This window comes from Erigeron canadensis, chromosome 3 (assembly GCF_010389155.1).
Source record: "Erigeron canadensis isolate Cc75 chromosome 3, C_canadensis_v1, whole genome shotgun sequence".
Taxonomy (NCBI): Eukaryota; Viridiplantae; Streptophyta; class Magnoliopsida; order Asterales; family Asteraceae; genus Erigeron; species Erigeron canadensis.
The window spans coordinates 42,207,086-42,234,124 of record NC_057763.1 but is presented as its reverse complement, the minus strand read 5'-3'; the positions used below and the strand labels follow the sequence as shown (position 1 = coordinate 42,234,124).

At 33.8% G+C, this 27,039-nt stretch overlaps 4 protein-coding genes across 7 annotated transcripts; 1 reads left to right on the top strand and 3 right to left on the bottom strand.

Annotated features, from left to right (window-relative positions):
• Positions 1-1,902: 1,902 nt before the first annotated feature.
• Positions 1,903-6,278, top strand: LOC122593553 (probable polygalacturonase). Of its 3 annotated transcripts, none has more exons than XM_043765979.1 (7): positions 1,903-1,984; positions 2,513-2,851; positions 4,495-4,615; positions 4,716-4,890; positions 5,111-5,181; positions 5,267-5,978; positions 6,069-6,278. In XM_043765979.1, exons 1-6 carry the CDS (start codon positions 1,934-1,936, stop codon positions 5,968-5,970), a joined length of 1,461 nt encoding a protein of 486 aa, XP_043621914.1. In that variant the 5' UTR covers positions 1,903-1,933; the 3' UTR covers positions 5,971-5,978; positions 6,069-6,278. The 3 variants fall into 3 exon arrangements, with proteins under 3 accessions (XP_043621914.1, XP_043621913.1, XP_043621912.1); XM_043765978.1 differs by having other exon boundaries at positions 6,061-6,278; XM_043765977.1 differs by having other exon boundaries at positions 5,267-6,278.
• A 145-nt stretch (positions 6,279-6,423) lies between these two features.
• Positions 6,424-8,747, bottom strand: LOC122594505. 2 transcript variants are annotated; one of them, XM_043766953.1, is made up of 3 exons: positions 8,403-8,747; positions 7,739-8,026; positions 6,424-6,733 (listed from the first exon to the last, which is right to left on the bottom strand). In XM_043766953.1, exons 1-3 carry the CDS (start codon positions 8,517-8,519, stop codon positions 6,725-6,727), a joined length of 414 nt encoding a protein of 137 aa, XP_043622888.1. In that variant the 5' UTR covers positions 8,520-8,747; the 3' UTR covers positions 6,424-6,724. The 2 variants fall into 2 exon arrangements, 1 of the variants encoding a protein (XP_043622888.1); XR_006323021.1 differs by lacking the exon at positions 6,424-6,733 and having other exon boundaries at positions 7,546-8,026; positions 8,594-8,747.
• Positions 8,748-11,519: 2,772 nt separating this feature from the next.
• Positions 11,520-16,635, bottom strand: LOC122594679 (mitogen-activated protein kinase homolog MMK2). The gene is made up of 6 exons (XM_043767105.1): positions 16,291-16,635; positions 15,062-15,191; positions 14,192-14,329; positions 13,067-13,399; positions 12,293-12,476; positions 11,520-11,879 (listed from the first exon to the last, which is right to left on the bottom strand). Exons 1-6 carry the CDS (start codon positions 16,494-16,496, stop codon positions 11,707-11,709), a joined length of 1,164 nt encoding a protein of 387 aa, XP_043623040.1. The 5' UTR covers positions 16,497-16,635; the 3' UTR covers positions 11,520-11,706.
• Positions 16,636-21,318: 4,683 nt separating this feature from the next.
• LOC122592829 (probable serine/threonine-protein kinase At1g01540) lies at positions 21,319-24,204 on the bottom strand. The gene is made up of 7 exons (XM_043765145.1): positions 23,501-24,204; positions 23,310-23,414; positions 22,999-23,121; positions 22,723-22,893; positions 22,363-22,492; positions 22,061-22,270; positions 21,319-21,704 (listed from the first exon to the last, which is right to left on the bottom strand). Exons 1-7 carry the CDS (start codon positions 24,070-24,072, stop codon positions 21,570-21,572), a joined length of 1,446 nt encoding a protein of 481 aa, XP_043621080.1. The 5' UTR covers positions 24,073-24,204; the 3' UTR covers positions 21,319-21,569.
• Between the last annotated feature and the right edge of the window lie 2,835 nt (positions 24,205-27,039).

The window sequence follows — 27,039 nt, the reverse complement described above, 5'->3', positions numbered from 1 at the left end:
AATGGTGTTTCAAAAAGGCACTTCACGGGTAGAATTTAATAATAGAGGCCACAAAGAATCACACCACTCAAATGGATCCCAATAAGTATTGTTTTTTTAGCATTGTTATTAAAAAATATTTTGTTATGGTTAGTCTATTTGATAAACTATTTACCTATTTGGAGGGGTTTTTTTTTATTATTATTTTTTTTATTAACAATAGACTATTTGATGTAATTTAGTATATAATATAATATATTTAACGCTAAAAAGAAGTACTCCTAATAAAATGTGGAATTTATATAAACATTTTACCATACTAGTCGTTAAAGCTCTAAAAAACATTGATCTTGGGAAAATTAGAGAAGATGTTTCATGATTTCAATAGCACGCAACATACATGTATATACGTTTGAGGAAGTATCTCTCTATTCGAATGTTTGAAGACGAGTTATGAGATTCAATATTGTCTTCAACGACTTATGGTCTTGAAATAATTCATCAAAATTTCCAAATAACCATTTATTTCATATGGCCCAACCTCTCCTTCCCTGCTTATGTTACTCCAAAGCTAAAAACTCTAAAAGTTCATCCCAATTCCCAAATCATGTTATCTAGAAATTATTATGCAAAATCTCATGAAGCAAATATATATAAATATTTATATATAAATAAATGTTGTCTTGAACATGATACAAGACAAAGCTCTTGTCGCCAGAAAAATTGCTTATCCTCTCTAATAAGTTTTGAACTTGTACCTGAGCTACTATTCCAAGAAGACGAAAAAATAAATAAAAATGTTCTAATATATATCGTCTTACATAAAACTTAAATCAATGTGAAATCATATACAGTAGGATTATTATATCTTATAAGAAACAACTACCTAAATTTTCTTGTGCCACAAAATTCCAAAGCACAATCATGGATCGCATTACTAGAGAGTCACAAGTGAAAAACAGAATCTAATCTAGATAAAATATATTTTAAACCATGAAATTGAACACTAAATCGGCTACCTAACATTAAGTGGTGGATTCGTAAGTTTTAATTAAAATTGCATACAAATACAAATAAATTATAAGTTGCTAAAGAGATACCAAATGATCAGAAAGATAAAAATATCAGAAAAGATTTTCTTTTGTAAAGGCAAAGGAAATTTGTTTTTAACCTTAAAATGGTGAGAAATCTCGAACATCAAAAATGATTTTGTGGATAAACCGAAGCTAAACCTAATTTTAGTCTAGTTAACCTCAAAATATACGTTTAACATCTAATAGTTGCATCCCTGACAATCGGTAGCTGACACGTTTTGATTATCTGTAACTAGTAAGACTGGCAAATCGTGTCTTAACAGGTTCGGTGCGCACAAAATTTTCAGGTTTAATACATGAAAATGACTCATTTAACACTTGTCTTTGATGATTTGAGTTTGACAATTATTCATTTTATGTATCAAAAAAGTTAAATGTTGAACTTTAAAATATTAAAAACAATTATTTTTATAAATAGAAAAAGTTGCATAGTACATTTTTTGTTTAACATGTACTTTAACAGGTCTTAACAGGTACCCATTTGTCAGTCTTGTCTGTAACCAACATAAACACGAGTGTAGAACAATTATAAGTTTATATTAAGTTCAATCTTTTTATTTTTTAGTTTGCAATGTGCATTATTCTCTCCTTTCCGGTTATGTTCTTGTTTCACCCAATCCTCACCCTGTTTAATTTCCTGTTTGATTTAAGTTGGTTATTTTTTGGACCACCTTCGTTCATATTTTGATACCTTGGCCGTTGGTTTGTACACAACATATAATGATTATTGTAATGTTGTGCAAGTATGCCCTTGCTAACAATATTGCTTGTTTTTTATTACCTATATATACCCACAAAAGAGTTCATGTTTTCCAAACGCCCTACCAACACATTCCATATCACATTCCTCAAACATAACAATGAAGTGTCGCTACAACTCAAAAGGCTTAAAAAACCATCAATATCTTCAAGTAAGTTCAATTCCCTCGTACCTTAAAATCTCAAATAGTTTGCCAATTTTTAAAATTAATTCTCTAGTAAGCAAGGGCATATATACAAATATACAATAAAACCCCCCAAAAATAAGTTATTTATTATAGCACATCTTCATTACATGAGTTCTATTTTTTTGTCTAGGTAGTTTTTGTGTCCAATTGGTGTCTTAGAAATACACGTCAAGGAGAATTAAATATATTTATCCTTTGACGTGCATATGCGTCATAATAAAAATTAAAATTATATGTTGCTCCAATAACACAAAGTGATATTAGTACCACAATAGTTGATTTCTTTACTACATATATGTTTTACATACTTGTTGTTATAAAAAATATTAATTTTTGTGGTACTAATATCACTTCACATAACACAAAGTATAAGTAGTATGCCCAAAATCATACTTCTATTCCAATCTAAAATACCAACATTGAACCTATTTAACATTTCCTAGAACCACTGCACCATCATTTACTCACATTTTCTATAATTAATTTATGCAGATGAGAAAGATGACATGGTTGTTCGTGGCGATAATGGTGGCGACAAGTATGGTTGCAGTTGAAGGTAGAAAAGTAAAAGATTTAGAGGGGTCATTAGAGTACAATGCAATAAACTGCAGGAGCCATAGTGCATCAATAACTGATTTTGGAGGGGTTGGAGATGGCAAAACACTAAATACAAGGGCTTTTCAGGAAGCAATAAATAAATTGAGCCAATATGGGTCGGACGGCGGGGCTCAGCTGTATGTTCCGGCTGGTCAATGGCTGACCGGCAGCTTCAATCTCACTAGCCATTTTACTCTCTTTCTTCACAAGGATGCCACCCTCCTTGCTTCACAGGTTGGTTTTTCACCTTCCATTATTCCTTTTTCATTCTTTGTTTCTTTTAAAGCATATCATGTACGTATGGTTTTTTTTGAACGAATATATATTCTAGTCCTACTCCTAAATTATATGTACGTCTGAAAACTAGGACTCTCGAAAAACCTATATTAATCCACCCCACAAATGTACGTACGTATTTATTTTTCAAACTTTATCTATACTCCTATATAAAAATGATCACACTCTTCATTGTTAGAAATAATTACATACGGAATTACTAAATTACCCTTAATAAACTACCACTATGGAATTAGTTTTTATAAAATACCAAAATTTGCACTTGTGAATTAATTTACACTCTAAACCTTTATTTTAATAATTAACACTTTAAGCCATTATCTTCTAAAAATTTCCATTATTACAATTAAATCAACCTACACCACTTAACACCGTCAACACCACCAATAGTACCATCACTGACACCACTAAACTGTCTTCTCCACCATCACCGTCACATTGCGTGAGTATCATGCTTACAACATGTACAACACAAAAACATATGTCACGGGATCACCGTTCATTAGTCATATATCTTTTCAAACATATCGTTATGCATTATATTTTCATTTATTTATTTATTTTGAATGGATGCTTTAGTCATGTGCTGTGACCGAAAGAATTTAACCAACATAGTAAAATCGTTATATCGAAAGAAGTGGATTTTTAATCCACTCTATCCAGAGGCGGTACCAGAAAAAAAATCCAAAAGGGGCAAACTTAGAATACTTATGAAAAATAAATCTAAAAGGGGGCAAAATGTTAAAAACCTATAGAAATTTTTTTAAATTTTATGAAAAATTTAAAAATACATGACAAAATTTAAATTTGGAAGGGGGCATTGGACCCACTTGCCCCCTTAGTACCGCCCATGACTCTATCCATGACATATATACTAGTCTATTTAAACATATTGTTTTGCTTTTTTGTTAATTATCAAAGTATCGAATGTTTGAATGCGGGCCACCAACAGTCGTCATTATTACCTGCCATTGTTATATTAGTACTGTGCTAGTTTGAATAATATATAAGTCAGAAAGTAGACAAAAGTACGCACACCCAAAAAGGTCGGATTATGGTGCCTTGGCTTAATTGGCTTGTTCTGAGCATGTGATATTGATTTGGCATCATTTGATGAATAATACAAAGCTCACTATCGTGGTTATAAATTTAACTTAGCAACATGTTACTATCCATTCATTCATTCATAAATATATAGAGATATATTGCTTGGAAAAAAGTAATTATCATGTGAGATTATACATATTACCCTCTACTTTAACGTATGTTGAAACTTATATGCAATTAATAAATAGGAATAACTAATATGCTTCTAGAAACATATATCATATATGTTTATCCTCTCACAAATCAATTAAAAAATATTAAACATTGAGCCATGTGATTGAAATCAATGTTTAAATTTAAAATATTTTTTAAATAATTTGTGAGAGGAGTACATGCTTCTAGAAGCATATTAGTTATTCCCTTAGTTATTCCCTTAATAAATACGAGTAATACTAATTAATAGAATCGAGTAGTGATAGATTTTCTTAATATATATTGTTCCTTAAGTTTAAAGTGATGGATGGATGTGATAGGATATAAATCAATGGCCAGTAATTGATCCCCTGCCATCATACGGTCACGGAAGAGATGCAGCTGGAGGAAGATACATCAGTCTCATTTTCGGAACAAATCTCACTGATGTCGTAATTACAGGTAAATAAAAATTCACCCAACTATACACAAGAAGTATTATTTCAAGATGTAGTGAATTAAAAACTTAATCCGTGACCATTGGATCATAAACAATATATAGGTGACAATGGGACGATCGATGGACAAGGTTTGCTTTGGTGGCAAAAGTTCCATGGGAAAAAGTTGAAATATACGCGACCCTACCTTTTCGAGATCATGTATTCAGATACCATTCAGGTCTCCAATGTTACATTCCTCAATTCACCATCATGGAATGTCCACCCCGTTTATAGTAGGTATGTTTAATCATCTTTCATTTTTATATATATGGACGAATGTCGTCCATTGCGATAGTGGAACTCGCCATATATACATATGTTCTTTCACTTACAAAAACATATGCCCTTGTAACGGGTTAAATGTTTAGTTTTAAGCACTTTAACTTGGGATTGATTTTCATTTTAGCCCCTTGTACTTTTAGAAGTATAGCTATTGAAACATTTAATTGTATTACAGTAACATTCTTTTACAAGGGATTACAATCTTGGCTCCAATCCAGTCTCCAAACACTGACGGAATTAACCCAGGTATCTAGTTAGTTGTTTTTGTCTCAGTTTCATCATAAATTTACTTGGCTTATTAATATCTCGATAAACTTAATTGGTGTAACAGATTCTTGCTCAAACACAAGAATAGAAGACACTTATATCGTCTCTGGAGATGATTGTGTCGCGGTTAAGAGTGGTTGGGATGAGTATGGGATATCATACGCCATGCCAACGCAACACTTGATCATTAGACGACTCACGTGTATCTCTCCTTACAGTGCAGCCATTGCACTAGGAAGTGAAATGTCAGGTGGAATTCAAGACGTGAGAGCCGAGGATATCACTGCCATCAACACTGAATCGGCGGTCAGGATCAAGACAGGAGTAGGGCGTGGTGGGTTCGTAAAAGACATCTATGTAAAAGGCATGACATTACATACCATGAAATGGGTGTTCTGGATAACGGGAAACTATGGGTCCCATGCTGACACTCATTGGGACCCAAAAGCCATTCCCGTTATCCAAAACATTAACTATAGGGATGTGGTGGCAGAAAACGTGACAATGGCTGCTCGACTAGAGGGGATATCGGGTGATACTTTTACTGGGATATGTATATCAAACGCGACCATTGGGATGCGGGTCAAAGCTAAAAAGGTCCCGTGGACATGTAGTGATGTTGAAGGGATGACTAGTGGTGTGGTTCCTAAGCCTTGTGACTTGTTGCCTGACCAAGGGGAAGACAAGATTGGAATGTGTACTTTTCCTCAAGAGAAATTAGACATTGACAATGTTGAGCTTAAGAAGTGCTCTTATTCAGTGGTCTAATTCTGGAGGTTTGCCTTTTCTTTTGTAGTTTTTTTCTTCTTCTTTTGATACTTGTAGTTTTACTTTTAAGCACTTAAAGGTTCACATCAGAATTTCAGGTTTTCTGATGCACCTGTATCATATATGAAATTATGGGAAATGCTTGCCTTGATCATGTCGGCTCGACTAGTCGACTTGTTTGCAACCTTTCGTTTATATCTTTTTATCAACTTGTGCTGTTACATATTGTAAACAATTTATGTATCAACTGATGATTTGTATGTTTGGTTCTATTTCTTTGGTTTAATGCATAAAAAGTTATATATTAAGTTGATTTTGTAATGTTGATTAATCCGTTCCGTTGATAATTGTGATATCATGACCTTCTGTAGTCTCTGGTCTGTAAAGCATGAATTGACAGTTATAATGTATGCAGAATTCACCAAAAGAGAGATCGAGTTGTCAAAATGCATGTTAATTTGGTATATATGTTAGGATGAGTGACAAGAAAGTGTATTGCATTGATCCGTATGTTATGTTTCGTGTTATTTGTAGTTAAACATGTTTAAACCAGGCTCTACACAAGCAACAATCTTATTTCCGCCTAACATTTGGCATCTAGTCGAGCAACTATAAATATACACGTACCTCTTGTTTAGCAAAACCCTTGCGTTTTTATCACCACAAGTGACTTGAATATTGTGTTTAGCCGACAAATAGAAAAGAAATGCGGTGGATGTCACATATTGTGAATTCGCACCGTCTCTAAAGTGAATCAACCCTCCTACATATATTTTGTTGGATTATGATCAGTATTTGGATCCACAAACTTTGCGCCAAAAATAACTCTGGTTTGTGAACCTAACACACTTTTTGCTCAATTTTTAAATTTATTGATGCATTTAGAGAGTAATTAACCAATGGGGTAAGACCCCAATGGTACCGCCATCATGTGACCACATATGAAGGCTAGAAGTCACAGGTTCAAAACTTGCCCAAGGCAAGTGGAGATCCTATATCTTGTGATTCTATGTGTGAGGATGATGACTTACCGGACATGAGTTCTATGCGGTGTGTGCTCTGGGTATCAAAATGGTACATGAGACCAGAGGGTTCCCACCCATTACCCTTTTCAGAGAGCACTTAACCTGGTGTAACATCCCACATCGGTCGGGAATGTGAACGAAAACTTCCTTATAATGGCTGGATACCTTCCCTATCAAACACATTTTGAGAGAAGAAAAACCGTGAAGCTAAGGTCAATGCGGACAATATCTGATACGGTGGTTTGGGCAGTTATAGATAGTATCAGAGCCAAGACCAGGTGAGTGTGCCAGCGAGGATTATATCTATGTTGTTGTCATCTCAGTTGTGACCCTCAATAGCATATTTGCATGTGGGCATACAAGGGTCAAGTTATGTTGTCATCTCAGTTGTGACCCTCAATAGCATATTTGCAGGTGAGTGTGATTCTGTGAATCCAAGTTTTGGAGCAACATATTAGTTTATCAACTTTAGATGCTATAAAGACTTGCATGATCACAAAGAAATCATAAAAAACAAAAACAGTAATATTAAAGTGATTTTTGACCTTTAAAACTGCATACTTATGTTCACCTAAAATTCAAGACATCAACTTGGTTGCAACAAATCATATAAAACTCGTATAAACTTCTATTTAAGCTTTATAGGCATACTAATAACGATACAAGTAAAATCCAATCGAACTTCTGTAACGAAGAAAGAAAAAAAGCTTATGTGATAGCATGTACATGAGCATGAGAATTACCTGCCAAAAGCAGACAAAGAAGATCCATTTGAAATGACGGAACCCACGATAAGACGAACGTGGGAAATCTTGAACAAATGCTCGGTAGAAAGCATAAGCAGTGTAATATGCCATTGAAGCCGATACATTAAAGATAAAGAAGAACACCCAGTTAACCCAAAGAGGATACATCCCACAGAGCTGAAAAGCTATCATGAGAACGGTGCAGACAAGGCGAATCACCACATACCGCCACGTCCAGAAGTTCAAGAGCTCGAGGTGATTTTGGTCCAGAAGAACACAACGAGGCTGCATTCAATCAAAAAAATTTGGTTGGTACGTACAATTGACGATGAATCGATTATGAATACATCTAGAAAGAAAAATATAACAGAATTGGTGAGCAAATCCCATATATGGAGAGGTCACAAGGAAGAAAAAAAGGTATTTTGACGAGATCAGATCATTTTTTTTTCAAAATAGAAGTATCAATTAAGTTATTAGTACAGGATTTCAATGTGAGATTTGGTTGAACCTGCAAAAGTGAGCAGCTACGAAATACTTGTGTCGTCTCTTGCATGTGGAAAGAAAAAAAAACTTTCAAAATAGAAATGGTTTTCAAGACCACATACAGAAAATGCATATTGTGTCAGAAACTCATAAATAAAGTAAGATATAATCCTACTTGAACGAGAGTCACCGGGAAAACATTATAAATAAGTCTTCCTCTAATGTTATGACGAAAGGCATCTGGCGAGAGTTTTGATGTGTTAATTTTCAAATATGCTTGCAACAAACCCATGAACGTAGGGAAACCCTGGAATATGATAAGAAAAACACAATTAGCTAGAATACTGTAAAACAAATATTTAATACCAGCTAGGCATGTTCTTCAGTTCGATTTTCAGTTTGTTTGGTGTACTTGGTTGGGCTTTCTAGGTTTTAATTTTCTGGTTTGCAAACTGGACCAAATTCAGTTTACACAAACAGAAAAGAAAGCCAAATTTGAATTTGGTTTGGTTTCATATTCGGTTCGGCTTCTATTTAAGACCAAAAAGACAGAATATGAATTTGCAAACATGTTGAAGTTTATTATAAACTGCCAAAATTTACCAAAATTTATATGTCTAGAGACACTCATAATTTATTGTACTGATATAAAGTTAAACCGGAAATGATTTCAATAGAGATGGAAAGGCTGTGAGGGCTTTACCGAAAATAAACACATAGAGAAAGATATGTGACAAAACTAAACAATGTTGCTAAACTAGTTGGTATACCAACTTAAAACTATGAAATATATCTAGAGATTATAGTATATATATTATTTGTTTTTTAGTTTAAATCGAATTCACAGTTTCTATACCAAAAACCATCATCTGTTTGGTTTTACATTCACTTTCAAGTTTTTACTTCATTGATGTCTCCTTTTGTTTGCGAAATTTTGTTTTATAGATAGCTACGGGTGATTTTTGGTCCAAATGATTGATTAATTTCTAATGATGGTGGAAATCTACAGAATTATTTATTAATCATAATCTATAGCAATGATTCTAGTGATAACTAAAAATAGGATCGAAATACGTGGATATGTACAAGAAAAAAAATAAAAAAAGAACTAACGAATCGTGATCATAGTTGTCGACCCGTGACCGGAAATCCAAAAGGTTCGACACGTAAAATTAGAATTTAAATATAGATTATAAGTAATATTTTTTTTTTAACTATACAGAAACATAGTTTAAATATAAACGCTAATAAAACTGATACCTAAGTATTTTAACATGTTAATGTTTCCCAATAAAAAAAAGTATGTATCTTTCTTCGACCTCCAATTTGGGAAAACAAAAACCTGCAACTTACTCTATTTCATGTATATATACAAATAAGTTTCTTTCTATAAAATCGAAAAAAACTGGCTACCGACTAGCAATTGTTTCAATTGACACGTAAAAGTATAACAGCTACAAAATTCCTGGTAGCAATTAGCAAAGGAATGGTATATAATAACGTTATATATGATGATATGACCAAGCAACAAGATGGATTATAAACCGGATATTAGGTACCCTGATTTATATATAGATATATATAACGGAAAAAAAAGTAAAGTAACTCCCAATGCGGATCAAAGGTAGAGAGGCTACAAGTTCTACCAAAAGTAGAAAAGGAACTCCAACCTTGGAGAAAGTAACTCCCAATGCGAGAGAGGCTGCAGGTTCTACCAAAAGTAGAAAAGAAACTCCAACCTTGGAGTGCATGAGGATCGAACTCATGACCTCTGTCTCGAAAGGCAAGGGCGCCTCCATCCCAGTTGGTTTATAGATATATATAACGAAAAATATATTAATTTATTGGGATAAGTGTCTTGGAATGTAACAAACTTTGGACGAATGTCTATAGTAGGAACTAACTAAAGTTGTGTGTGTTGTATGTAAACAACTTTAAAAAATGTTTATTGTATGTAAGAAAACATACGTGACAACCATATAGAGGTGCCACTTGTCTGATTATATCTAGTTGAATACATTTTCTTACATACAATTATTTTCGAGTTATTTACATACAATACACACAACTTTAGTTTGTTACATTCTAAGATACTTATCCCTAATTTATTTGGCAGTTCATCACTCATTTGTAGATGGAACATAACACAAAAAGTGAATTATAAGTTTAATCTATATATATCGAAATAATAATAATTAAAAGCGAACATCAAACATAAACAAACAAAACACATTTACAGTAATAATAAATAATTAAATGAAAAAGATGTAAAGGAAAGAAAGATGGTGGAGGAAGGGAACTCACATCTCGTGGAAACCAGAATAAACCATCGGTTGATGATTAGAGACCGCCTTGCCAAGGATCTCTATCTATACGCCCACAATTTTTAGGGTTTTAAACTAGAAATTTAGGTTTTAGTTATAGCCCCTAGCTAGCTAGCTATTTAATACTAGTAACATTTAGGTTTTAGTCTTTGACAATAACTACTTACTAGATATAAACGTACGTATAGGAAAATATTGCGGCGGATATTTGAACTCTTGTTCGTATGGAGAGGGTGGTTCCCCAAAGTTGATACTTGGGTCGATCGGGCAAGTGCTGTCATCCCACGGAGGTGGGTGGTGCGATCGATAACATAGGAAAGGTTATCGCGCCACCTGACTACATAAGCGACAAAGAAGTAGATTTCCCAAGGTATGGATGTATGGTTGAAGAAAATTAAGATTAAATTGGTACCCAATGAAGAAAATGGTTGAAAGGTTAGTTTCGTCGATCGGAGTCTGCTGCTGTTGCCACACCGGTTGTTTCCTCCGACAGGGGTGTGGTGGACAACGAAAGGGGGAATGCAAAAGGGCACGAAGAGAGACAAAATCATCAGTGCATGGGAAGAAGATGCCAGCATTTTCTAAACAAGATAATAATGACATGGTGGATCCCGAGGGCGGCTACTCGTTCTCCTCACTGCCACTTTAATTTTTTGAAAAGGATTTAATTAATAAAAACTAGCATTCTACCCGCGCAAACGGTGTTGACGACATTAGTTTAGTGATGTCGGTAATGGATGGTAACCTAAACAGAGAAAACCTCACCGGTTTACTCGTTTATAATAACTCAGTATAACAATTTTTATATATTTTATACTTCAACATACAATCAGCCAATCAAAGTTGTGCACAAATATGTAAAATCTAGCCTTTATTTTGTCAAATGGATTTCTGGCATCCTGAGTTACAAACTGGAATCAATTTAGTAGCACATACAACATATGTTAGCAATTTAGATTTCCTAAAACTGAAAAGACAAACGAGTAGGCCAACATTAAATAAATCGAAAAATAACAAATCCAGCAATTTAAACTTGTTTATACTTTCTACAAGTGGATAGAACATTATAGGATATAGTACAGTAATTGTAGGATCATGTCATAATTGTCTAACTAGAATACAAACATTCATCACACCTATGCATACTCTCCTTACTCAGTGAGTCGGGTCAGGATTGAATTTTACAGACTCCCTCCAGATGAGCTCTTTGATATTCTCTTCAGTGCAAGATGGCTGCTCAAAGTCAAAACTGAATGGCCTGGGGCAAACAGGCTCCTCATTGATATCATGAAGTGGTGCTAAGTATGGGTGACAAAGAGCCTCATCAACTGCAAATTAAGAACACCCCGATAATTATGAATATTCAATTTGATAGAAACTGCATATGTATTTTTGATGTGCGTCTATAGTGGTCATGATTATGATTTTTGTTTGTTAAGGGTCTAAATACTTTCTAGAAACATATTACTCAAAATGAGCCCTATGCAAACCTATGAATTTTAAAATACGAAAAGTTACTCATAAGTTATAATTACTCCAACTCCCAAATCTCTCTATTATTCATTACAGATATCGAATTTCCCCAAAAAAACCTATTAAAATATTTTATTATCCATTTCAAAGTTCAAGCTTAATTGTGTTTACTAGAAAGTTTCTATGCCTTTTTTTCAACAGACAGCAGAGCTTCAGTGTTTTATTTCTATTTTCAATAGTCGCACAGTTAGCGAAGCAAACATAATACCTGTAATACGCCTATTTGGGTCAAAGACAAGCATCTTTTCCAGTAAATCCAGAGCTCCAGGAGATTTATTCGGGAACCTAGCAGAGAATTGTTGCTTTGGATACTGAGGAAGTTGTCTTACATATCTCCGGGCATTATCACTTCTAAGAAATCCAAGACTCGCATCATCTGGTGAACCTATCAGCTATATCAAAGAAAAAGAGAGTCATACCAACGATCTAGATATATAACAAAAGGCACGTCGTACGATTAGATGCCACTCCACACCAGTTACCGACATTTTTGATTTTGTGGACTCCATCTTGATTCTTCTCACATCAAGAAAAAGGGCCCACAATCACAATTCTGTCTCTCCTGACACCGTATAAGAGAAATGAAAACGACCAAATGATAATTCTCATTTCTCTATTAGTTACTTACCATCGCAACATCGAGTAACATTTACATTTCTTCTTGAACAATAGATGATGGGGCCCACACAATGATAAAGATCAAAACAAGTAAGTAGAATATAGATGACTGTCACAAGTAGTCCATAATCATCAGACCTTACCAAATTACATGTTACGATGTAGTCTTCTGACTATTTTAAGGTGATAATATCTATACTTGGAGACGTTGGTAAAGAGCTTATCAAAAAAAATGGTAACGGGGATACGTTAAAAAATCTAATTATCCCCAACTTTAATCCACTGATTATCTTATTCTAATTCTGATCATTTTCCTCAAATGCAAATCTAAAACCTGTAAGTTAAGTTGATGAAACTTCATTACCTCTGTGATGAGTCTGAGTTGATGCACATAATCTTTGCCTGGAAACAAAGGTTGTCTGGTCATGATTTCACCAAGAATGCAACCTACTGACCAGATGTCAATTGCTGCGGTGTACTCTGAACAATTTAAGAGCAATTCAGGGGCCCGGTACCATCGAGTAACGACATACTCAGTCATGAAGTCTGTTTCAGATGTTGTTCTTGCAAGTCCAAAATCTCCAATTTTTAGGTCACAATTAGCATTGAGAAGTAAGTTGCTGGGTTTTAGATCACGATGCAAGACGTGTGCAGAATGAACATATTTGAGTCCCCGAAGTATTTGGTAGAGAAAATACTGCATAGCAAGTATTTAAACGAAAATCACAAGGATATTAACTGCCACTGACATGATATAAATTTGCTCAAAAAGTGATCACAGTAAAGTGCTTAATATATAAAGACATCTAAAATTGAAGATTATCTTTCGACTTAGGAGGTACTTGGATGTGCCGCAACCGCAAAAAGGCGAAAGTACTTTGTTGCAAGAAAAATATTTGTTAACAATAATATATGATTACTTGACTATCCCTATCCCCTAACTTTTAACCTAGAAAATGCAAATTACTCCCTTATTTATTTGGAAAAACTGTTGACAGGTTCCTTATATCATATAATTAATAAAAAGGTGTTTGGATTACTTTGAAAATGCACATCCAAACATTCCTGAACTATCTGAGCATGCTAGTTCACTGAAAAGGTTTTTGGAATTGCATTATGAAAGTGATCATGTGAATATTAAAAATCAGAATAAGATAACTAGCTGCAACATAATAAACTGTACTAAGTGTCCACGTGCTTCAAACTTTAAGATAGTATTTGGCAAACCAATAAAAATGACATTTTTTGTGCAAAAAAGCTGAGACATTTTGCGCAACGTATAAATAGAAGTCCTTCAAATCAAGTTAAAAGAAGGATAATCAGTTTTGTTGCAGCTGTTATAAAACAATTCTCGAAAACTGACATATAGACCCTAATTAATCAGATAACCAGAAGCTGGTCAAGTCACAATAATCAGCTCAAAATATAAATTCAAACAACCCATGAAATAACAAATGTAAAATCTAACATAGATAGAGTAGAGACGAACCCGACAATGATCATCAGCTAAAGGTTGATTAGAGCGTATTATCTGATGAAGATCAGTGTCCATTAACTCATAAACGATGTACACATCATTAAAATTTTCCTTCTGTGGAGGCCGTATGATGTCTTTGATTGCAATAACCTGTGACAATTTCAAACTAAGCACAAAATTGTAATGATGTATAATATTTAAAGATATCAAACAAGATAGCCGGTTGATAAATTGTAACATGTGAACATAGAGGGTGATCAAATGCACAGCTCTAAACATATGAACAATCCAAACGTTCCAAAGATCTTTCAATGCGCAGTAACATTATGATGCCAAGGTCTACGAATGTAGTTTTAAAACGTCTAGGGTTTGCGATACAAAAAGGGTTAGCGGCGCAGCTTGTTGCCTGTTTGCCTTCTAATTCTATGTAAATCAACTTTTCTGCTGGAACTAAAAGCTATTTCTAACTAGACCCATATTTAAATGTTTTTCCAGGATCAATGACTCCAGTATGACAGAATTTTCCATTAAAAAAAGTCTGCTATTTGTAACCATAAAACAAATAATTAAGTTTAATAGTTTATTTTACCAAAAACTGACGATGCTTAATTCAACAGCATGTAGGTTTCTTTGGACAACGTGATATAATGATATATCATATGAACTTAATCCTGTTGAAAGTACACCTTTTGCCTTTTAATGAGAAGTTGAACATGATTGATCCAAAGCGTATTTCAAGTTAATTCACAATAAGTTGATTTAACATGTATACAAGATTACAAGGTAGCAGGTTTTATTATAGATTTATAGACCAAGGATGATAAACTGCCTCAACAATATTCTCTATTCAATCAACTACAAAACATCAGTCAGGAAGCTTACATTTTCGTGATCCATGTGGCGAAGAAGCTTGATCTCTCTTAAAGTCCGTTTTGCATCTATTCTGTTGTCAAATGCATTACCGATTTTCTTGATGGCAACTTCTTCACGTGTCTCTGCATTCATAGCAGCACTGTAATCAAAGAAGAAGAATCAGCTTTCTTAATTTTCTTGATTAATAAGGGCATTGACTGATGCTAATAGGTGTAATAAAAATCATCTAAAAGATTGCACACAAAACACTCTAGATATAACAAAAACAAAGCCATCAGAAGCTAATTAATACGTTCGTGAATCTTACTTATACACTACGGTGACCCGTCTAAAGGGTACATCTATGCATATTAACTCGAGTAACATCACTCATAAGCTGAACCATCATTCTTGGGGAAAATGAAAAGCAGATTATTAAATATTACAACAACCAATGAACTCAAAGCAGTAAAAACCATCATTTTTTGGGGAAATATACTTTAACAAAGTTAGCAAGATCAAGAAAACCATTAAATCCTCAAAAAACACACATTACTTTTAATGAACAACTGGAGTAGAAGAATCCTGATTCAACCTTTTACCTAAAGCAAAAAAATATAACTTGATGCCTCCAATGTGTAACCTAGTTTCAGATAAGGGCATCCAGAAAGTATCCTGAGTTCTATCGCTGGCGGAGTCAAGGAGAACAGGACTTAAAAAGAATTTGAAATACAATAACTTGATATGAAATTGAGTAAAACTATGTGTGTCTACATCATCTATTTATTAATTTAGTCCAATTTCGGTCATTTTATCCTCAAAACATTTAGAAAATCACAAATCCTATTACACAAACGCTCTGCAGCTAGTTTTTATGACATCCAATGGATACTCTATATATGCACGAACCATTTCACCATTCCAACACTCGTTTAAACACACATCTTAACATAGCAAAATCCCCCAATATATTTTAAAATCAAAGTTAAAATAAATGCAATAATTATAAACTTAAATAACATCAATAGTAATAGAAAAAATAAATAAAGAAAGAAAGAAACATTCACGAGATCAATTTAACAACCACTAACTTCACCAGGAAAACACAAATTCACAATCTCCACAGATCACAGGTTCACTACAAATCACCAAAATTGAAATCAAATCAAATCCTCTCATTATAAACACACACACATATATACATATAAATAGATACACGGAGATAAAATTAACAAAAAAAGAGAGTAGGTATATCATACCAGACGATACCGTAAGCACCTCTACCGACGGGACGAATAGGAGGAACATATTTTCGAGAAACTTCGAATAAGTTTCCGTACACATTATACTGTACGTAACGTCCACCGTGTGTAAGTATTCCTTTTATATGACTCTGCTGCTGCTGTTGCTGGTGATCTCCTCCTGCTGTATTATTACCGGTTGAGCTTGATTCCATTATAGACATCCTTTGTAATTATATATTTTTGTATAGAAAAAACAATTGAGTTTGATAAGTAAATTGAAAGGAAATTATGATGGAGAAAATTGACATATAGTTCAAAAAGAAAGAAATTGGGGGACTTTTGTAACTGTAAATAAATGTGTATGTGTGGAAATCCGTGATGAAAATTGACTTTATTTTCAAGCTTTTTGTGCTGGTGTGATATTGACTGTTTCATCTCATTCATACACCTGGCTGCTTCCTTTCCATATTATAAATATATATTTTTTTTTTTTTCCTTTTACCTCTCATTAACATTTTCATGCTTGTTTTAATCCATACACTGTTGACTTTTAATTGTCTCAATTTTGACCGCAAATATTTTTATTTATATTCTATAATACTTGATATAAAATATATAAATAAATTTGATTTTAAATTAACTTTTCAATGATATAATTTTCATCAAATATTATATAATACAAACAAAAATATTTATTATCAAAGTTAGAGCATAAAAACTTTTAAAGTCAATAATGAACAATTAAAATAGGACAAATCTACTTCGAAAACTTTACCAGGACAAGAAATCACACCGATGAGCTACCACATTACAAGTGAGTGGATGTCAGGGACGTAGCCAGAAATTTTTTAACATGGGGGCAAATTAAAATTTTTAAGTGTATCCGGTTTTTAATAAATAGTTTAGTCAAACCAAATTTATCTTAACTATAACTTGATGTGTTATATCGAGATGTTAAAATACAAATTCACATCTGTATATAAGAAAAAAACAAATAAAATATTAAAATGATAAAACCTTATTATCGAATGCTTATTAGATATACATTTGTGAAAGAAAAATACTTCTATGAAAGAAAAATACTTTCTATTTAAAAAAAAAAAACAACAAAACTATAACTATATTTTTTTATGTATTTACTTACATTGTCTTAACTTATTTAATTATATAATAATATTAATGTTGATTTGGAAAAATAACTGACATTTCATATAAACAAAAAAATATATAGAAATGAAAAAGGAAAAAGAAAGAGTAAAAATGTAAGAAGTTGGATTTGAACACACAATCTCTTAGTTAGGACGTTAGAATAATTCCACAAGGCTATAAGTGGGTACTGCTTTCTTTAACTTTATCTTCAATCATATATCTATGCAAGGGCAGAAAAAGATATATGAAAAAAGTACGTCATCTCTTCAAAATTTTATGGGGACGGTTGCCCCCGTTGCCCCCATCGTAGTTCCGCCCATGGTGGGTGTGTTGAAATGAGAGAGTGGGTTGAAGTCAAGAACGTACGTTTTATGAAAGTAAATGCCAACTACTTCTTCAGTAAGTAGATCTCAATTCTCTTTTCAAAGTTTGAGTATTTTGTGTATAGAAAATGTAAACTACTTTCAGTGAGTAAGTTACTTATTATAGTTTTTTTGATCGTTTACATATTCGTTGTGCATTATTTGTCAAAATAAATATAAAAAATACATATACATACAAAATGCAAAAGTACGTATATGTGTGAATTATAATACAACGATACATTGATACCTCATATCGCAAAAAGTAACAAATAATTAACGGCTTTTATGATAACTATATATTTCCGAATCAAAACTATATTGTTTGAACGAATTGTGACGTTGTGAATAGTTAGATTCACATGAAAATGTCATCATAAGTCAAATTGGACTACCTGGACATAACAACCGTTAACAGATTACACTTATATCTAAGTACCTTGTAGAAATTTCGGTAGCCACGGTGAAGACAATATATACTATTTGTATGCATTCATGATATGATCTTACTATAAATAGAAGGTCAACATCACATATTCACGTGACAATTTTAATTTGCTCGAAACCCATGAGCAATGACATATCTAGCCCCCTTAGTATATTTGAGTCTAAAAGGAAATGCTCAGTGTCGTTTTTTATGGGTTTTGAGTCCCAATACCTCGACGGTGTATGAAAGGTTAAGTTGTAAGCAAACCTTACATCTACCTAAGTAGAGAGGCTGCTTCCATGTTCTACCTAAATGGTAGAAAATGTCTTACAACCTTTGCATGAGATGAGTATTAAACCCATGACTTCTGTCTCCAGAAGACAGGGTGTTTACCACTGATCCAACCATGCTCCTTTACATGGGATGAGGATTGAACCCATGACCTCTGTCTCCGGAACTCATGACCTCTACCTAAGTATATTCGAGTCTATCTTTTAAATTAAATCATCCCCCCACAAGTCGCATCCTTACCTTTTTAGCATGATCATAGTTTATATTTGAAGTCGTATCTTGTTATAGAATTCTTTTGTCATATATTTCGTTTCATTTATTGTCATGTTTTAACTAAGTTGAAGAAATAGTACGCATTAAAAGGATTTTTAGACAAGAAAAGGAAATATCTCATAAAGACGAAAATTGAGGTTAAAATCAAACTTTAATGATGATAGTTAAGTTTTGGGCACAAAAATCGTCAATGACACACAATTCCACATTAGCGAGTTAGGGAGTAAGGGTATTTATGATGTAAAATAGTTTAACCGTTATCCGGTGGTAGAGAAATAACTTGTTGAAGAACGCCAAAATCTATAGACAAACACAATAAAACACACGAAAAACAATATTTCTGACATTTGTTTATTCAATTATTCTTTCTCATTTTTCATAGTTTTTTCCCACACACTCACGACTTTGATGTATATTATGAAGTATTACGAGTTATATCAAACATAATATCTAATCTAATCTAATAATAGCAACAATGAAGAAAAACCAAACAGACGAGAGACTACACCAAGAAGAAGGGCTTGAGTTGAGTGAAGAAAAAACGCAGCTTCAATATTGTCCCGAGCTACGGGGGATTTGAGTCATTTTTGTTGGTTTTGGGAAGATTCTAGTCATTTTGTTTATTTTTTGGAATAGGTTATCTAAAAATGATATAAATTTGACATTTCCTCCTTGATATATAACATTTCACAAATTCACAACCTTGTTCTTATGACGTGTAATCTGCAACCTTGATTGTCATGTGTAATTTCTTTTAATTTCCCCATGTTTGGTAATTGGTATTTTATAGAATATCAAGTATCTTCTTCTGGTTATTCAAGTATCTTTAGCTTATGGGTCTGAAAGTTCTCAAGTCTAACAATATGATTAGGATTTATGAGAGGTGGGAAATCAACCCAAACTTTGTGGACAAGGAATGAAACAACAAGTGAATGGGTATTAATTGGTCAAGTTTGAGTCTGTTTTGTACTTCAAAAGGTCTGGTACTTGAATACAGTATTAGATGTAGTATGGACTACCAAGAATGTAGTGAATGCTGATGGTGGTGTCTGATCCATGTCCAACTTATCATGTGTAAACATATTGTAAATGTTTGATATCTTAATAAAATAATTCGCCTAGCATATTTTACAAAAACAAAAAAAAAAAACCCACTCTATAATCATTTGATGGTTGATCTGATAGCAGATAGCATTTGGCATTTCAACACAACCAATTTTCAGACCAACAAATCAACACTGAGACTATCAGACTAATACAACTTTCTTTCAGAATTCTGGAATGATATGTTATCTCCATCTCCAATACCAACATTTGCTACAACGAAAACGATACTCAATCTTGATAGGAATAGAGTACAAGGTCAATACAAACGCTCACTATTGTTTCCATCAAATTTTCATGAATTAGGTAGTGTTTGTCAGGCCGGAATGGAAAAGACTTCCATTCTATTAGATTTTCTCCTTGCTGTTTCAGAAACAGAAAGTGCTCCACTACATGTCTACATGCCCCAAATCATTATTTTTCCTAACTTGCATTCCTACCATCGTTGATATACTTGGAATAAATCATAGTTTAGTACCCCATAATGTAAACAACTTTACACGAATTGTTATAGTGTATATCGAACTTCAATCTTATGTATTGTATGTAATGAACTTTCAAATCTTGTGCATTGTATGTATTCAACCAATCAAAACTTGACAAGTGGCAACTTATATGGTTGCCACATATACTCGGATACATACAATGCACAAAATTTGAAAGTTTATTACATACAATACACGTGATTGAAGTTCGATACATACTATAACTATTTGTGTAAAGTTGTTTACATTCTAAAATACTAATCCCTTAACTTATCAATGATAATCCACCTCATAAACATCTAAATAAGGATAATGATTAGTAACAAAAGTACAAAATAGACAAACTAATCAAGAATCTTAAAGGAATATAACTATAGATAAGAAAAGAAGGTAATGTATAGACAACTTGCAGTGGTACAGCTGCAAGTTTCAATGAACCAAGAATTAGCTGGATAATGGGTCCTACTACCCCCAATAAAATTCATCACTTTTACTTATTAAAGAAGATGCTTGCTTGTTTTGGGTCCCTTTTACAAAACCAGTCTTGTTTTATTCTCAACTTTGTTCTCTCAATTATCTGTTAATCTTTGAGCTTTATACCTTTTGTTATGTAGGTATCAAACTGAAACTTCCATTCGTATTAGACCTCCAACGTACCTCCAACGTTTGCGCTATTATATGCACCCCGTGAAGAGATCACCGTTTTTTTTTAAATAATGTAGCAACCAAATATACTTTCGTCTCATGATAACAGGCACTATACCACCAAATTCTATATTATAAGAGATCAGATACATAGAATAAAAATACTAAAAAGTTTGTTACATACATGCTGACATTTTTTGTTCTATACATACAAAACTCCTATTCTACAATAGGTTGGATCTTCATAGTACAGCTACAAATTGAATGATCTATACCTTACCAAAACCTGGTCTAACTCCCCTATAAATGATTGGTAAAGGGTGAAAGAATTTTTTCTGAATTATTTCAATATTAATACAGATGTGTGTTCTAATGGTGTAACTGTAGGTATCAAACAAAAGAATGAATGGTAATATTATAACTTTTGGAGATTAACAAAATACATAAGGAAAAAAGAAAACAAGAAAATATAAAATAAAATTGGTTAATACATAACAGATCATAAGCTTAAGAGAATTTGCAGACCTCAGATCTTTGGTCATGAAAATGATTGTTGTGCTATCTCCATGTATGATTCCTGCTGCTATCACCCCCTTCACTTGCATCAGAATACCTATCACCAGATTGTTTATCGTTTAATCTAGCATTGTCGCCTTTATAATCATGATTGGGACGGGAAGGTTCTCTTCTTTCCTGCCATTTAGAGATAAGAACGAGCATTATAACCATAAATTCCTTTTCAAGAAGTCTTAAAACAGCAAACTTTTAATCCAAACAAATCTTGAAAGTTTCTATTCACTGCAGAATTTCTATAGCATCCTAAAGATTCATTGGCCATCACGTCTTCTACTAAGGGGGGAGGCTACTTATTTATCCATTAATATACATTAAAACCTATTAGTGGCATACAAAAGATTCCTCTATGGATCTATTATGCCCTTTACATTTACTATCTTGATATTTGACTAATAGTGAAGCATGTTTACTAGACTATGCGCCCTACTCAAACATTGTTGTATGCCCCTTCTAATCTAAAAAATAATGCTTACAGGGGGAAACAGTAGGTCATCGGCTTCAAGCATGTGAAGTACATGCCCCATTTTGGGCCTTTTTTGGGCATCTGGATCTACACATCGAAGAGCCACCAAGAGTATACGTTTTAATGCCTTTGAAGATGGCATTTCAGGAAGCTTCGGATCAACCACCTCATCAGCTTTACGATTTCCAACCATTGTTTTCAACCACTCTACTAAGTTCACCTGTAATTTTGCACTCAATTTAGTTTATTGCAAATGAAAACGAAATTCAATTCAAGAAGATAAATTGATAAGTTTCACAGACTAAAACTAACCTCTCCTTGTGGTCGACCATAATCAACAGGATTTCTCCCTGTAATTATCTCCATGATAAGTATTCCAAAGCTATATACATCACTCTTCTCAGTCAACATGCCTGTGCAAGCATACTCTGGTGCAACATAGCTGAAAAGGAAAATGAAAATACTCATACTTTTTAGGTCAAAGATGCAAGCTTTCAATTTGATAGATATAAATTTGCAACACTTTGGATAGAAATACAAGAAAGGGTGTCCAAAAAATTACAAAAAAGTGGAATCAATAATGTGTTCAGTTTCTCCTTTAATATCAAGTTCTATCATCTTTATGCATTGAGTGTAAATACACAATCAAGCAAAGAAATGGGTTGAACTTACCCAAAAGTTCCCATCACACGAGTTGTAACGTAACTTATATCTGATCCCAACAGCTTAGCAAGCCCAAAGTCAGAAACTTTAGAATTCCATTGACGATCAAGCAATATATTGCTGGACTTAATATCCCGATGGACTACCTTTGGTTCAAGACCCTCATGAAGATATGCCAAACTGCAACAGCGAGAAGATTACAAAAGATAAACAAACAATAATCCCAATTGTTACAAGCAATTTGATGATAACAGATTTGCACAAGTAATAGTTCAACATACATACCCCTTTGCAGTACCCTGAATGATATTCATACGAATACTCCAAGTTAACGGACTAACATCCCCAACATCCCCATGAAGCCACTGGTCCAAATTCCCATTATCCACATATTCATATACTAGCATCCTGGAAAAAATAACATTTACTAAGAATAACATATATAACTATAGAGACGATCACCCTACAACATTCTTGTGAATGTACACAAATTTTCGATTCTCATTTTCTATCAAATCCTAAAATAACCATTACAAACAAAAGCCTTTTGCACACAAGATTCTGCTTAGACTATGATTAAAAAAGAATGGAAATACCTATAGGCTCCTTCAACACAATATCCAAGCAAACGCACAAGATTCTTGTGACGAACACGCCCAATTGCATCTACCTCCACTTTAAACTCCCTTTCAGCTTGTCCCCTAATTTTATTATCACATAAACACAATCATACAAACTACACAACATATATTTCATAATACTCACAATTATATATAGATAATAGTACCTATTATTCAACAAATTCTTAACCGCCACGCGGGTATTATCCGCCAACACACCACTATAAACAATTCCATACCCTCCTTCCCCAATCACATTGTCATCATCCAATCCATTCGTGGCGGCTTCAAGCTCACGTAAAGTATACCATCTCCCCCACCCTAAATGCGACACCTGCGGCAAAGCTGAATTTCCGCCACCGCCACCACCGCCACCGCCACCAAACGACGCCGTATCGTTATTACCACTAGTAGCTCTACTTTCACCACTAGACTGCCGATCAGAGAACACTACACGGTGTTCAGCTTTGCCTATATCTATCTGTATCTCCGGCACCGCCATCCGGTGATCCGACGGATCATGGTGGTGATACACTATTTCTTGTATCTCTTTTGTTGGGGTTTCGTTTTTGGAATGGTGGCGGCGCCTCCGTGAAGTTATGCAGACGGAAAGAAGAAACAGGACTAATACTATTATCACTCCGACGAAGATTCCGACGACCACCCATAGCCGGAGACCGAATATTGATGTTGGTTTTGATAACTCGCTGTTCATAAATGCTTTATCGTATATAGACATTTTGTTGGTGGCCGGAGATGATAGCGGCCGCGGCGGCGGTGATTTATTTGTGAGGTTTCTATTTTATTTCCCGGCGAGTGTGTTTTTTTGGGTGTGTATGAGAGAGAAAGAAGAAGAAGAGAGAGAGAAAGTCAAGTATGTGTATTAAAATGTGTGTGTGTGCTGTGTTTTTTTAATTATTGGACAGGTAAGGACTTGACGTTTAGTTTAATTACAGTTTGGCCCTTTAGATTTATTGTTTAATGGTATAAAATCTTTTATGATTATCGCCTTTTTTTTCTCAATTATGTTCATAAATCATAAAATTTGATCAAAATACAATATTTATCAAAATTAACTAGTAATATGATATCGGGATAAAGGCAGGGAATGTACCCAACTATAGCAAAAAGGTTATGTAATGTACCCTACTACTCGACTTGCTATTGAGTGTAACCAACTACGTTTTTTGGGTTATTCAACGCAAACAACCGGATACACAACAAGTAGCAGGTTACCACTTGCATTTTTTAGTTCTTTTTTATTAAAAAAATTCACGAAACAAGTATCAATGCAGGTGACCATTACTTTTTCCTTCTCATATGGGCGGATGGCGATTTCGCCCAATTCACTTTCTAACCCTAACTAAATTTACCTACTAGCTCAGTTAAATCCACCGATTGAACTCACAATTAACATTCCCACCTTCCTTGATATCTACAATTAATTATTGAAAATGAGAAAGAGTGAACGGCTAAGAGAAAATTATCCGGTTAGAGAGGGAGAATTCCAAAGAAGAGAAGAAGAACGTGGACAGATTCAAGCAGGAAAGCACAGATCATCATCAAAAGGAAGACATCAATCTAGAGGAAAGTTGCTCCAGAACTTCTCTCTTCAGATTCTCCTTCGTTGTTGATCAAATCGAGTTGAAAAACATAAGGATTTGTTCGCGAGAAGATTCTGAACACAGTGATGCCTTCATTTGTCCGATTTGTGAACTTTTGTTGACAGTTGATTTTACGACGACATCGAATTTTCCGGCGATTCTCAATCGGATTTCCGGTCAGGGTTTGTTCGTGGCTTGATTCTGAGTATTTTGGTGGTAATTTCGTGGTCTAATTCAAAGAAACGAAGGTTTATCGGCGTTTGAAGTTTTCTGGCATGGTTTTGTGCAGATTCCGACCGTCGTGTTCTTCGTATTTTCTCCAGAAATTTTCCAAAAACTAGTGAGGATGATGATGATGATGATGATGGAAACCGAATGGAAACCTATTGTAGCAGGTTGCTTGCGTTGAATAACCCAAAAAACGTAGTTGGTTACACTGAATAGCAAGTCAAGTAGTATGGTACATTACATAACTTTTTTGCCATAGTTGGGTACATTCTCATGCCTTTATCCCTATGATATCAGACAATGCCACATGTGAGTTCGAAAATTATGCAGCCCATCTTCTACTCGTTTTCCCATCATTTATTATATGATGAATGTAATATATATGTAGCATATTGCTCATCATTTGTTGCAGCTAATATCATTGTTGGTGATTTAATGTGTTATTGAAAAGTCTAGGAGACATAGCTAGTGACATCTGTAAAAATAATTCTTTAATAGGTCAATCCGAAAATCAATTCGTTTACAGAAATAAAGATTCATTAATTACTCGGTTTCACTTGCATGCATCCTTCTTATCAAGTCGGCATGTTTTCGTATTTCACCCGGCCGGATATAATTACACGTCATTGTTAAATGGATATATAACTATTATGATGATGCAAGAACACAAGATCCTCACGAATTGCATGTATATATCGACTCATAACTTGTATAAGATGTGCAAGTAGAATGATCAATTTCTTGTACAGGTTTATATATGCAAATGATATGTCTTTTGACTAAAATATACACCGTCTATTAGTAGTACTTTTAGAAATCACGATGATAACCTTATATCATCTAACTACTATGCGTCTATGTCATCTTGAAAGGTAGTTTTACAGATTACTTGTATCAAGTGATTAAAAGTGGGTTTCATGACTGTTATCATGCTAAAAATTACATACCTGCCGGCAAATAGATCATCATATCCAAAACATGTGTTATATCCCCGTCATCAACCAAGAAACAAATAAATATCAATTATTAAAAAAAAGGTAATTTTGGGGGGGAATAGTTACTCAATGAAATTACTATTAAGCTCTGTTCAAATCAAATGAATCAGACATTTACATGAAGAATTCGAAGTAGGAGAACTAAAATGAACTAAGGACCGTTTAGTTTATTTGATGGAATTACAATTTAAAGTCACACCTACTCGGCTACTTCCATAAGATTTATACTGTACTATCAAAATTCAAAAGATCATTTTGGCCCACTATAAAGGAATCATTTTGGCCCACAAAAGCGCGGTGATATAGTTTCTGTCAATACTAAATAAATCACAGCCCATGTTTTATTAGGCTCCAAAAGCCCACAGCTCGACACTGGACTTTGCACACTTTAACTTTATTTAGTTTCAGTTCACTTCCCTGTCCCTCTGTGTTAGGTTCATGACATATACAGTATGTAGTTGTTTGTTGCTATGAATCTTATGCTCGTTGGGGTTTTTACTTGATTTAGCTTACAACTTTACATTAATTTTAGAAAATAATGAATATGGACATGAGTGTAGTCAATGATAATATATCTGTCATCACAATTTATGTAAGTCCTATGCTTTGTTTTCCCATTTATGTGCATCATGTATAGCTTAATTATAAATCATTCAACTTCTAATCAAGGTGTTATACTGTTTTTTTTAGTTGAATCAGCTCGTCTAGCATGAAGAAAACGATTGATTATTGATTAGGATGTGCTTACATTTATTTACTCGTAAAATATTCGTCTAGCATGAAGAAAACGATTTATTTAGCTAATCAAGATTTATTTAAAATTGGAGTAAAGCTAATCATTTTTTTCCTAATGAATCTAAGGCTAATCATGAGGCATCT

What these genes read in the sequence shown, in the direction of transcription:
- LOC122593553 (XM_043765979.1), top strand. Translation starts at nt 1,934, where the DNA reads ATGAAGTGTCGCTACAACTCAAAAGGCTTAAAAAACCATCAATATCTT. An exon ending in CACTGATGTCGTAATTACAG is followed by an intron (nt 4,616 to 4,715) that starts GTAAATAAAAAT and finishes AACAATATATAG; the next exon opens with GTGACAATGGGACGATCGAT. An exon ending in CACTGACGGAATTAACCCAG is followed by an intron (nt 5,182 to 5,266) that starts GTATCTAGTTAG and finishes TTGGTGTAACAG; the next exon opens with ATTCTTGCTCAAACACAAGA.
- LOC122592829 (XM_043765145.1), bottom strand. Translation starts at nt 24,072, where the DNA reads ATGTCTATATACGATAAAGCATTTATGAACAGCGAGTTATCAAAACCA. An exon ending in ATTCAGGGTACTGCAAAGGG is followed by an intron (nt 22,894 to 22,998) that starts GTATGTATGTTG and finishes TCGCTGTTGCAG; the next exon opens with TTTGGCATATCTTCATGAGG. An exon ending in CGTGTGATGGGAACTTTTGG is followed by an intron (nt 22,493 to 22,722) that starts GTAAGTTCAACC and finishes TTTCCTTTTCAG; the next exon opens with CTATGTTGCACCAGAGTATG.
- LOC122594679 (XM_043767105.1), bottom strand. Translation starts at nt 16,496, where the DNA reads ATGTCTATAATGGAATCAAGCTCAACCGGTAATAATACAGCAGGAGGA. An exon ending in GCCACATGGATCACGAAAAT is followed by an intron (nt 14,330 to 15,061) that starts GTAAGCTTCCTG and finishes AAATTGTCACAG; the next exon opens with GTTATTGCAATCAAAGACAT. An exon ending in CCCAAATAGGCGTATTACAG is followed by an intron (nt 11,880 to 12,292) that starts GTATTATGTTTG and finishes CTTAATTTGCAG; the next exon opens with TTGATGAGGCTCTTTGTCAC.
- LOC122594505 (XM_043766953.1), bottom strand. Translation starts at nt 8,519, where the DNA reads ATGGGTTTGTTGCAAGCATATTTGAAAATTAACACATCAAAACTCTCG. An exon ending in TCCCGGTGACTCTCGTTCAA is followed by an intron (nt 8,027 to 8,402) that starts GTAGGATTATAT and finishes GATTGAATGCAG; the next exon opens with CCTCGTTGTGTTCTTCTGGA.